At 46.0% G+C, this 12,758-nt stretch overlaps 1 protein-coding gene across 7 annotated transcripts in view; it reads left to right on the forward strand.

Annotated features, from left to right (window-relative positions):
• CACNA1G (calcium voltage-gated channel subunit alpha1 G) overlaps positions 1-12,758 on the forward strand; it is a 152,420-nt gene that overhangs the window by 128,584 nt on the left and 11,078 nt on the right. For 5 of the 7 annotated variants that reach the window (XM_064466938.1, XM_064466936.1, XM_064466942.1 and 2 more), the window contains 6 exons: positions 379-512; positions 1,704-1,774; positions 2,060-2,138; positions 2,216-2,337; positions 3,288-3,632; positions 12,510-12,699. In XM_064466938.1, coding sequence (XP_064323008.1) covers positions 379-512; positions 1,704-1,774; positions 2,060-2,138; positions 2,216-2,337; positions 3,288-3,632; positions 12,510-12,699 — 941 coding nt within the window. Of the gene's footprint in view, positions 1-378; positions 513-1,703; positions 1,775-2,059; positions 2,139-2,215; positions 2,338-3,287; positions 3,633-5,965; positions 6,107-9,313; positions 9,449-12,509; positions 12,700-12,758 lie in introns of all 7 variants that reach the window. The other 2 variants (XM_064466943.1, XM_064466939.1) reach the window with 2 other exon arrangements.

Raw genomic sequence — 12,758 nt, forward strand, 5'->3', positions numbered from 1 at the left:
GCCAGGACTGGACACAGGGTCCGGTTCTTCCTAGGGCAGGTCTCACGCTGAGGTCCACGAGTATCGTGTCTAGAAGTGGCCGGACAGTCACCGCAGCCTCTCCCCTGAGGTCTGCAGCCTCTGGGTAGAAAACTGCCCAGCTTTTGTTTCTGTTTCTCCACAGTCAAGAGTATCTCTGGAATTGGCTGATTTTCTAATGAGATACATTAGTTATAATGATTTCATAACATAACTGCTTTTGTATAATACCCTCAGAAAAATGCTGCAGAATCATTTGAGCGCTAGAACCATTGAAATGACTGGAATTTATGTGAAACAAGCTACCTCCCCTTGCCAGCTTCTTAGTAGATGTTAAACTTCATTTTGTGTTGTCTCCAGATGGAACCAATTAGATCTGGCAATCGTGCTGCTGTCTATCATGGGCATCACTTTGGAAGAGATCGAGGTGAACGCTTCGCTACCAATTAACCCCACTATTATCCGAATCATGAGGGTTCTCAGGATTGCTCGAGGTGAGACGAATAAAGCAGGATTGACGTGTGTTTGAGGTGCAGGGTCCCCTCCAGGAGAGAGTTAAGCGTTGGGAAACGGTTCTGGGGCACATCCCCATCATGATGTGCATAGTTCTGGCATCAACAGGCTGTAAACAAATAAAGAACAATGGGAGAAAATACTTGCGAGGAGCCAAAAAGCTGAGCCAACTGACCATGTGTTTCTGTCTTAAGAGGACTTGAAGGCTGAGAGCTTACAAATAAAGGAGAAATAGCTGTGGCTGTAACTCCCAGAGATGTACCTGGAAAAAATATGCCAGTCAAATCAAAGTCGTCGCTAACAGGGATTAGAGAACACAAGCTCGAGTACGTTGGCTTTAAAAGACAAGCATCTAATAAATTTAATTTCCCGTGGGACTTTACATCTCACCGCTTGATGACAAAGCGTGCCTCGTCACTCTGCATCCATCTGTCCCCTCAGACTCGTAACGACACGTACCCGAGTTGGGAAGCCTTCAGCTTCTTCAGGGCCTGATTTTTCAGAACAGGGAGGCCTCAGGGCCAAATGATGAAGACGTAAAATGTGAGTGCTAAGGCCCCTAATAAAGTACTCCCAGGCCCTCCTGAAGGGCAGCGTTGTGCTCCCAGGCATAATTGCTCTGATTGCAGCCCTGGTCTAAGCAAAGAAGGAACTGGAGGAGAAATGAAATGCTGCTCTGTCTCAAGGGCGGGGGGGGAAGTGTTTTTCCTGTGCATTGGATCCCTTTCAGAATTAAAAATACATGCGGTTTCCAATTGGAAATGCAGCCTTCTGGAAGAGCTGTGTAAATCAGCTCCTCAGTGAATCATGTATGCAAGTGGGTACCCTGTGGAAGTGGGAAAGCAGTCCCAGGGCTGGGAAAGTAACTGCTCGTGCTAACCAGAGGAATGAGACGGGTCCAACACAGGCAAGGTGGGGAAAGGGAAAGCCAGGCAGAATGATAACACTTTCTCCAGGTCTCAGGATGGGCGATGCTGCCATTCACGGGATTTTAATAGTATCTAAGCAACCAGGAGGGATGTAAAAAGGCCAGGGACTATAGCAGCTAATGGAGAACACTTGACATGATTTCACATTTCTCTTCATGTAATCTGTGGCTCCTGGGAGAGGGACTGAGGTCGCGCCTCCATGCTAACGCTGCCGTTACCATATTATGCATGTGTTTTCTGCAGTGTTGAAGCTGCTGAAGATGGCTGTAGGGATGAGAGCCCTGCTGGACACCGTGATGCAAGCGCTGCCGCAGGTAACCCACTGCCATATCAAACCAGATCTCCTCTGGCCCAGGGCTAATTTCCTACTGCAGAGGAATGCTAATCATTTTATCTTTGCTGTCATTAGAGAATCACATTTCCCTTCCGAAGCAGTCTGAGATACAGTCCTCACATTGAGGTCATTTTTCCCTTGAAGCAATTTAAGTTTTGGATTAAAGAATACAGCAAGAAACAGGTCTGGAACAAAAAAATCAATGAATGTTCTTTTTTTTGTGTTTTCCCCCCCCCCCCCCCCCCATTTCTTTTTCTCTTTCCAGGTGGGGAATCTGGGTCTTCTCTTCATGTTGTTGTTTTTCATATTTGCAGCTCTTGGAGTGGAGCTGTTTGGAGACCTTGGTGAGTCTTCCTGCGCCGGTGGAAGGGGTGGGGGCAGTCTGCGAGCAGGGGTCTCACGGCTGTGCTTGGTCCCACAGAGTGCGACGACACGCACCCCTGCGAGGGGCTGGGACGGCACGCCACCTTCAGAAACTTTGGGATGGCCTTTCTGACTCTCTTCCGAGTATCCACGGGAGACAACTGGAATGGGATAATGAAGGTAAGAGACCCACAGAATATGAGTTATTGCCTATAACTGCTTAATTAGAAGCCAGCCACTCTGCTCCAGACCGGTGACGATGCTCATCCAGGACACTCACGTCCTGCAGAGAGCTGGTGTCTTCATTTGTACACTGGGCAAAGTCTCTAATTCTGTCCCCTCCTCCCAACAACGCGGTGCCTCTGGTTGCAGGCTCCTGACGTACTCCATGTATTCCCTTTTTTTAACTTAAGAGAGCTACTTTAAAAGCAGGCGGGAAAATAAAGGGACTCCTGTCTCAAGTAAAACACAAGTTCAGCTCAGTAACATGCATTAATTTTATTTTTTTCCTTAGATGTCTCCAGTTACTATTATTATTATTGGTGGTGGTATTACTTTGTGGGTTTTTTTTCTGGGAAAACCCAGTTTTCTGAGAGAGAGTCTGTCTTAGGGGACAGCCATAAAGACATGCTACTGTGAAGAAATCTGGTCTACGAATACAGAGGGTGCTAGCTAGTCCGAAGGAATTGCTTCTCAGCCCACGGTGAGCGTTAGGTAGCCAAAGCTTTAATGGCAGCACGTGAACTTGAGGAAAGAGTGTCTGCGAGCCCAGCTGCTGTGGGATAGCTGGTGGGCTGTAGCTGCACCCTGCTTTGCCCTGGATCCATCTGCCACATTCCTGTGTATCTGGTCTCTAACCTGGTTAAAAAGCCTTGCCTTTAGGAGCAGCAGGGTGTCGATGTCGGTTGTTGCACGCCCCAAGGAAAATGTCCTCTGAGGTTGCTTGTGGTGACTGCAGAGAAATGTAAGGTTTTACTGGCAAGTATTTTGCCATTCTAGACATGAAATTTGCCCAATCCTCTCAGTTTTCTTCATGAAAGGAGAACCCGTTGCAGCCAGACGGCCAGACAGCGGACTGAGGTCCATGCTAGAACCTCTTCACATCCCTCCATCGTTTCCCCCGTTTCCAGGACACCCTGCGAGACTGTGACCAGGAGTCCACGTGTTACAACACCGTCATTTCACCCATCTACTTCGTCTCCTTCGTGCTGACGGCCCAGTTTGTCCTGGTGAATGTGGTTATCGCCGTGCTCATGAAACACTTGGAGGAGAGCAACAAGGAGGCTAAGGAGGAGGCAGAGCTCGAAGCGGAACTGGAGATGGAAATGAAGACAATCACCCCCGGCCAGCACAGCCCCTCGGACATCTTTGCGTGGACAGGCAGCGCCGGTGGAGAGAGACCCGAGAGCCCCCGAGGGTGTACCAATCCCATGCAAATCAAGGTGGATTCTCAGCTCTCATTAGTTTACCCTATGGTGAGAATCTCAGTAGGGGGTTGAAAAGGGCTTGTCCTGCATATTTGCTAGGGGAAGACATGCACGAGGCGGTAATGAAGGAGTGGGTGTACTGGACGTCCAGGGCTTGTATTCCTCGCTGTCTGCTGACCGACTGCTGCGTGGTGTGGGAGCCGATGCTCCAGGGAGGAGACCCTAAGCAGGTCTCCAGACCACCTTGATGCATCTGTTCGGAGGTAGAGAGCTTTGCAATTTGTTCTGGAGATGTGCCCAAGCCACCCAGTTCAGAGCCAGCTCCAAATTTGCTCTAATCCACAGTTTGGGCCAGGTCCTTTGTGACAGCAAAATCATGAGCATAACGTGTTTGCTTTTCTAATGCAGACCATGAACTGCAACATAAAAGAGGAATAAAACTTGACTAATCTTTGCTTAAGTATTAAATTTGTTTTATGTAGCCTCAATATAAAATCCATCCCCGCAATCAAGCTTGCAAGAAAAGATTATTTTAACAACAGAATAAATCCAGAGGGGACTCAAACCTGAGCTCACCAGAACCGGTGGCAAAACTCCCACCAGCAGGAGCGGTGCCGGGGCAGGGCTGTAATGTGGTAGTTGCTACGAGCTGCAACACGCCTCTCTAAAGCACAGTGTCTGGATGAGGACTCGGTTTGAGGAATGAGAGGGGTGAGGTCAAGACCCAGACAGGTCCTTCGGGAGGGAACTGGACTGGAATTATGTAAGAAAAACGGTCCAGCCTTTTTTTAGTCTTAGCTGATTGCAAATTGGGTTAAACTCTACACAGACCTCACTAGGTTTTATTACATCATGATTTCACAACAGCATATCTTGGCTGCTGCCTGGGGTGGACTAATGAGTATCCTAATGCATGAAAAACTCATTTATGGTCTTTAGTCCAAGGGTGAAAAAGAGTAAATCCCTGCTTAAGCTTTGTTTCAGTTCTTAAGCTACTGGAAATTTCTGGTGCCATTAGGAGTCACTGAGGGCTGAGATGAAGTCCAAAGCTGCTCATTGGCACAGGAAAAAGGAGTTCAGGACAATATGGGGAAATCCAGACTCATTACATCCTCTAGGAAGAAACAACATCTCCCAACTGTTGTTGCACATGTTAAGCAGAGCACTGGCAAGCTGTCCTCAGCGCTGTTGTCCTGCATCAGTCCTCACACTGGCAAAGAGAGAAATCGCAAGACAAGCCAGTGGGAAGGATAACCCTCAGCGCTTCGGTCTCTTAAACCTGCCCTCTCTGAAGGTGGCTTTGGAAAGGGATTACTTTAGACATAACCTCCAGAGTGTGTTTCTTGCTCTTTCACTCAAACAGAAGCCTCAAAAATCTCCGGGAGATTTTATTCTGACTATTTATTCTCCCAGCCAAAAACTTCAGGAAAAATCTGATGCTTGAGCATGACAGCAGAGGAATACAATTCCCAGGACGTGACCCTGCAAGGACATGTGGTCAGCATGCTCTTTTGCTTGCCTATTCCCCTGGATTTTTGCACCGCGTGCTGTTTGACTGTAACGACGGTCCTCATTTCATTGTATGTAGTAGGCATTCCCTACGTGAAAGGTGCAACCCATAAATTGCTCCCATGCTGCCTGCGAAAGCCAGAGCCTGCTCTCTATAACCTCCCGTTGGCTGCGCTGTGGCCAGCTGGTTTGAAGTTGGCCAGGACAACTGAGGCACCTCAACCCACGTCTGGCACGTGAATTAGTGACCTGACGTGTGTCCATCCTGGGAATCTGCAGCTTTTATGGACAGGAGGCTCAGCTTCTCTTCAAGTCAGGTTATTTTAATTTATGTGACCCCTGGATATGGATTTAGGTGTCAAATATTAGGTCTTGCTCAAAAATGTCGACAGTGGGTACAGAAACGTTACAGCAGTAGTGTCCTGTAGAAGTTCACAGCACCAAGTCTCAAGATGCTGCTATACCGGCCCCACTACACAGCTCAGATCCCACGAGTAACCGGTCATGTTTGCTGAGAGCGAGAATTGTCCCCAAGGAGGGCCCTGAGCGGGAGCACCGCGGTCCCGGGGCAGCCGGCGTCGGCCCCGTCTCTAGTTATGTCTGAGAAAGCTGTCACTGCTCACCGTGATATTACTGCACTGTTCTCTCTCCTCTCCTGCCTCACCTCTCCTGTCCCGTTGTTTCTGTTACTGCTATGCTCCCTGAACGTTTCCGCCTCTTCTCCACCCCTTCTGTTCTGTTTTCTTTTCCCCTTTTGTTGGTTGGGTTTTACACACTGTCCTTTTTTCTCTCTGTCTCCGTCCCTTGCTTTTTTTTCCCCTCTCTCTTTTTGGCTCGCTCTCTTTCTGCATGCTATACACCACCCCTCCTAGGAAAGGCACTTGTTTGATACCATATCACTGCTGATCCAGGAGTCTCTGGAAGGAGAGCTGAAGCTGATGGACAACCTGTCAGGCTCTGTGTGCCATCATTATGCCCTCCCAGCTCCCGAATATTACAACTCTGAGAACCAGGTTAATATTCCTAATTTCCTGCAAAGTCTCCATCCAAACTCGATTTGACTGAGACCTTTAGTAGAGAGTTAAAGTTCTTTACTTTATGTAATATAGTTACAGGGAATTTGAAGCATAAGTAATTTTGGCTTTTTCTGTGGGAGTTGAGATTATATCTTGGTTTATGATGGTATATAACAATGCAAGAGGAAAAGTACAGGCTCGGAGTTTCCCTCTTCAACACAGTAAGCGGATTTTCATTGGGATTTACCGTTCATGAGTGTCGTAGGGAAAAAGATACAAAATCCCATCGCCATCCTTCAGTGGGGTTCTTGTATTTGGCTTCTTGCTCCTAACCAGGGCTCCGTAGCGATGTCAGGACGCATCCACAGGGCCTGGAGTACGGTGTGAGGTTTTCCCAGAGCAGAGCCTGAGCTGCTGGGGATCCCAAAACGATCTCTACCTTTTGTGCCTACTTACACTGCATGAAAATCCAGCTTCGAATGATTTTCCTGAAGAGGCTTCTTGCAAGTGGGTCACTGTAAACTAGATCCTCATCTCTGATCTAAACTGAATTTAGAAGGCGAGGCAGCCCTTAATGGTGTACTTAAGTAATTGTGTGCTTTAGTGCTTTCTCGAACAGGGGCTGTAATACTTGTTTAAAATTAGTTCATTTTCTACTTAGAATAAAATACCTGCTTTCTCAAGCGTGTTATTCTTTAGAGCAAATATTTTCCCTGAATCACAGCAGTGACCATAATAATAATTCAAGCATACCTATTTTTTCCTGCAGTTGGAATTGAGCAAATTCCATATTTCTTGATTCTTTTATTTTTTTTTTTCCCTTTCTTGCTAAAAATAGCAGAAGTTTTCTTGTTAAATCAATGTGCTTATTTATGAGCTCACTGACGCTCAAAATTATCCAACTCGGTGGTTCATTAGAGGAAAGGAACAAGCTTAGGTAAAATGAAATCCTACTGCAGATCTTTATATAGTGGGATAACGTCTCCCTCTGATTGCCGCGCATCGCTTTCCAGATTGAGGTCTGCTAAGCTATAGGAAGTGGCTGCCTCTAAGAATTGCTGGAGGAATAGAGAGGGTAGCTTTGGCAGGGAAGGCAGAGGGTCAGCATGAAACTCAGCGAGAGCTGGTTGGAAATTTTTAGTCACAACATTTTTCACCAGAAAGTGCTGCTGCAGCAATAAAATGGTTTTGTTTTGACATTTTTTTTTAATGAAAAAGTATAGCATTCTGGTTTGCAATGGCTTTTTCTGTCAAAATTTAAGCTCCCCCCCCACCCCGTAATTAAAACCCATATAAATCAGTTGAATGTTTCCAACAAAATGTTTTGACAGTTTCAAACTCAATTTTGGGAGGGGGAGGCTGAAGGGGGGGTGATGTTTTGTTTACATTTTGGCTTTTCTGTTCACAGCATTTGTCATGTTCTCAGGCAAGTCAGGAATTTAGAGCAGCGCTGGGACTTGCTGAAAGCAACCTGATTAATAGCAGCTCCCGGCGGAGCAGCTCCGTCAGGCAGGAGCTGCTGGTGTCCCCCCGTGCTCTAGCGCAGCCCTTCCCCATGTGCCTGGGCTCCAGCGGTGGGCTCAGTCTGTCCCCATTAGGCATCACCGTCCTCGTGTTGGCAGCCTTTGCAGCGATGCTTTTCTGGGGAGCCTTGTATGAAATCAGGAGCTCCTCCAAAGCGTCTCTCTCATCCATTGCCAGCAGACAACTGTGTTAAAGGAGATATCAAACCCAAGGTTAGACGAGAGGAGCCCAGCCCTCTTCCTTATCTCAGCTGAAGTTTTGAGCCTCTCAAGGTTCACTCATCACTGCGTTTATTTCACTCCGCTGATGCCATTTCTAAGAGTGAGAAAATCCAGCCCTCTGACAACTTAAGTGCAACAGATCTGGGCCTCTGGGGTTTCTCTTGGAAGATATATTGCTGCTGAAAGACCTTTCACGCATAAAGGATAGGGAAAAAAAATGCACAGTGAGAAACAAAAAGGAAGCACCTGGGACTCGTCCAGACCAGGAGGCCCCCGCAAGCGTGAGCCCGGTGGGCAGGTTACCGATGAGATGCTGTCCCCGGCGCAGCTCTGCCCCTGCCGCGGGCGCCAGCCTCAGCCGCGTACCTGAGGTGGGGGTTTGGGGAGGGCTGAGCCTGCACTGCGGGGCGAGCAATTCCTCCTTGCGGTGCCTGGCAGCAGGGATGCTGCTCTGGGGGAGACCCCGCAGCCCCCTTTTTCCCCTTTCTCTCCAAAACCTGAAGTGACGTTTAGCATTTCTTATAAAAAGAGCTCTGTGCCTAGGGAGAGAGCTTTATCAATATTTTGATAAAGATTTTATCAATCACTTGATAATGCCTTCAGCGGGGACGCGTTCATGCAAGACGCGTCGGTACGGCGTCGGCACGGCAGTGCAGCCCCTATTCCCAGCTCGGCTTTGCTCAGAGCTGGGGGAGGCTGATGGGGCCAGGGCTGGGGCGGCGTTTGGGGGCTGGAAGATGGAGGCAGTTCTTTTAGGAGGACAGTTATGAGTGCTTACCCCGGCACTGGAGGCTCTTTAGCAGGCCAGACCCCGCTGAAGTCACCAGGAGGGCACTTGCTGACCTTTCCAGACTTTGAATCAAGCCTGAAGTTTCTCCCTGTCCCCCTTTAGGAAGTTAATGATAGTCTCACCTGCCTCCCGGAGCCTCCCGGAGCGCAGGGAAAGGCTCCACACCCCCCCAGCAAACTGATTTTGGTGTTGGGGAATCTTTGGGCACTCAACCAGATTAGCTCAGAGGCCAAGAAAATGGCACGGTTTTGGGGTAGGAACAACTTCAGAGACGTCGGGAGACCCTGAAGCCTCTTGTATTTGATCATAGCCAAGAGGATAAATATCTTTAGTATGAAAGTAATGTTACTTTTGCTTCTTCATCTAGACAGGAGAACAGCAAAATACAATGCTAGCATTAGTGTATGGTTTTAAACTCCCTCCCAGCTCACTGGTAAGCATTTAAGTATGAATGTCCCAGTCCTTTTTTTTTTTTTCCCTTCTTTTCATTTCTTTGTTATATTTCGTTTCTTTAACATTCTGTCCCCGGTAACAATGTGCATGATGTAGCATCTCCCACTGCAGGGATATTGCTTTAGTGTCTAGAAGTATTTAGATTATGATATTTTTTTTTTCTTTTCCTAAAGATTTGTGTCCTGGTTTCTTATGCTTAATCATCTCTCCCTTTAGATCCCTCTAGCTGAGATGGAGGCTCTGTCTCTGGCGTCAGATATTCTGTCTGAAAAGTCCTGGTCCTTAGCTCTGACGGATGACTCTTTTCCTGATGATACTAACACACACTTACTTAATGTTCTGGAAAGCAATGTACATACACTGGTCACTGTATAGTCTGATGTTTACAGGGTTCGAAATACTGCTTCCACCTCTCTGCACCTGCCTAATGGCATTTTCAGTTCAAGCCCGTTTCCACATAGCACCAACCTCTCCCCTAAACAGGACGTTGTCCTTAATGCCATTAGGTCGAGGGTTGTTATGACTCTTGTCCACGAACTTGGCTCCTTGTGAGGAACAAGTATTTGTTTCTATTTTTCCTTTGGTGTCTTATGTAAAAAACAACGTGTTTTCTACAAGTAAAATAAATAGTAAAAAAATGCTTTGGAAAGCGTCAAGGTTGACATTTCCTCCCCATCTGAAACAAATCAGTGATGCTGCGTGGAAGAGACACCCATGAGCTCATGACTCGTGTGTCCTCTGCTGAGGGGTCGTCTACAACCCTTTGGTTTGTAATGGATTTTTGTCTTTATGAACACAGGCACCACAAGGCTTTTTGCGTGATTGGTGCCAGACTGTTTATTTTACAAATATCAGATGGGGATCTCTCCGAGATGCTGCTTGGTTTGTGAATTCTTACTAGCAGTCATCCCGCTGGGGGGTGTGGGGGGGAAATGTTTGGACTATTCTGTGTTTTTTTGAATGGAATAACCAGTATTTTGAACCCTGCCTTAACCATCTCCTCTTTGAAACATTAGACATTTTTAGCTGTGTAGCGGTCAAGTGCTTTTTTTCTGCTGTACAACAGACATAACTCCTCTTCCAACATTTTTGGATCATTCTTGTTTTCTTTGTTGTTGTTCATGTACCTGCCTTTGGATGTTTGTGTTGTTGATAAATTTTCTGCCATTCTAGTTGATTTTCATCCTAATTAGCACTTATTTGGGAAACATCTCCTAAACCGTGACGGTATTTCCCATCATGCTTCATGGCATCACGTGCAAAAGATTTTGTAAACGACGTTTTAACGTTTCGTATGGGACATTTTGTTTCAAAATTAGTTAGTCTGGAGAGCTGGACTGAGGGGAGAGCCCTCCTAGTTTTGAATCAGATTAGACAAACCTGTTTGGCAGCACAGCAAGGTCTCAAGGGTACAGCCAAGAGATGGGTTTTCTCCAAAAAAAAAAAAAGGGGCAAACCCAGGTTGAACAAAGCTTTTTGTGAATTTGTGTCAATACCAACAATGTGTTTTGGTCAAAGCAATTTCCCAAACTCCTGAAAAACTGCAAGCTTTCATTGAAATATTTGCTAAATGCAATATTTTTGTACTTCATTTAGACACAGCTTTAGTTGAAAAATATCTCAGAATGGTTTGTTTAACTCAAAATAGATTTGGGTTGGGATTTTTTTTTTTTTTTTGGTTCATGGAAAACTCAGATTTGATTTTCAGTCAAGCCAAAACAACATGTTATTCAAAACTACCAGTGAACCGAAAAGTCATGTGCTTCCACTGCTCTGTTTGTGAGCTGGACTCGGAAGATCATTTTGCAGCCATTTTAAATGGTTTTCATGAAGTTCACTCATGAGATTTCCCCCAAGATGATCAGAAAGTGGAAACAAGCCCACTGTGGTATTGGATCCTGTCAATGAACCTAAAGGTTCATTAAAGGTTGGTTTGGGGTAGGATGTCAAATCCAAATTCCCGTGTTCAGATCCAAATGGTTTTGAATTTGAAATCTCAGGTTTCAGGCCATCTTTTTTTGCTTTAAGCTAAATCATAGGAAAGCTAAATAGCATAAACACACTGCTCGGAAGGGGAAGACAGGGAGCAACAGAGAGGTTCCCAAAACCCAAGCCTCAGCTTTACCAGCACAGGTTTTGCTCTCCTTCCCTGAGCTATATCAGGAGACTGCAGTCCCTCTTATCTAGCCTATATCCAGGCTATATCCACATCGGCAGGTTCCTGAGGACTGAAACTAATGCTGCATGACAGTGCAGATCTGCTTCCTTCATTAAATTTACAACAGTGGTCTTCCTTTTTTTTTCCTTTTCTTCTTTTTTCCTCCCTTTTTTCCCCCCCCTTTTTGTAAATTCTTTTTAATCTCATCATGTTTCTTGTACAAAGGCAATGCCATAGTGAAATTTTTGCTTTATTACTGACGAATAAAATTGGGAAAAAAAATCTCAGTGTTGATTTCAGAAAACCTGTAATGCACTGAGTGAAGGGAAGATTCATCAGAAAATAAGATTTAAAGCTTCCAAAAGTGATCAGCAATATCCTGTATCGGACTACAGTGTCACATCTTATTTCTGTGTTTTTCAATGGAGACCTTTTAAAGACGAAATAATTCTTTCATTAGAAATACCCAGGGAAGTTGACTTTGCTTCCATTTTTGCTAATACTGTCCAACCTAATAACACCCAAGAACATTTCTGGGATGGAGATACTTCCTTATGAAATCAGCCCTGAATCCACCTCATTCGATATCGCCTCTGGTGCTGCCCGTTCCAAGAGACTGGCTGTAAAAACTCCACAGTCAAGAGATATACAATAACCCTCGCTTGCATTAGTCCCCGTCTAATTAGAGAATGGCTTTAACCCTGAAGCGGTAGGTTTAGATATCCCTTTCAATAAAATGGGTTTAGTTATTCATTACGTGAGAAGGAAAACCAATAAAATTGTGCTGGGAGCCAGAATAGAGAATATTTTCTGTAAACTAGTTTTTGTATTTGGTTTGGGGTTTTTTCATTGTGAGAAGAGGAAACTACTCACCTTTGCAAAAGTCTGACTCGCTGATGAGGGCACAGAGAGAGAGCTTGACTGTTATTGCAGAGGATCAAAGTTATGCAAAGCATGTGACCTTTGCTGGCCTTGAGGCATGATGCCGCCTTTGCATATCCCCGAAATAGTCATGGTTTATTACTACAGTGTTGCTTCCTCTGTTTCTGTGGTTCATTCTGTGTGACAATTTATTGACAATACAAAATGAGGGGTATAGCTTCCTGGTAGATCCATTTGTGCAACTTGTACATACTGACGATGTGCATGCCCATCGTGCCATACTGATTGCAATGGCTGTCGCTAGCGTTTCTGGGCACTTCTCCTCTCCCCATCCCACGATGTCTCCCTTCCTCACTGGTTTTTTCCCCATAGGCTGATCTCCGCTCCAAAGATGACACGCTGACCCTGTCTCCCAGCAAGGACTTGCTGAGCGTGAGAAAGCCTTCGGTGGGGCGCACCCACTCTTTGCCAAATGACAGCTACATGTTCCAGCCGCCGTACTCCAGCCCCTGCCCGGCCTCCCTGGGCGAGAGGAATCCGGCACATCACAAGTCTCAGTCAGGTACAAATCTCTCAGCTGGGACAAGAGCAGGATTTTCCAATATATCAATAGCTGGGATT

Source organism: Phalacrocorax carbo, chromosome 16 (genome assembly GCF_963921805.1).
Source record: "Phalacrocorax carbo chromosome 16, bPhaCar2.1, whole genome shotgun sequence".
NCBI lineage: Eukaryota > Metazoa > Chordata > Aves > Suliformes > Phalacrocoracidae > Phalacrocorax > Phalacrocorax carbo.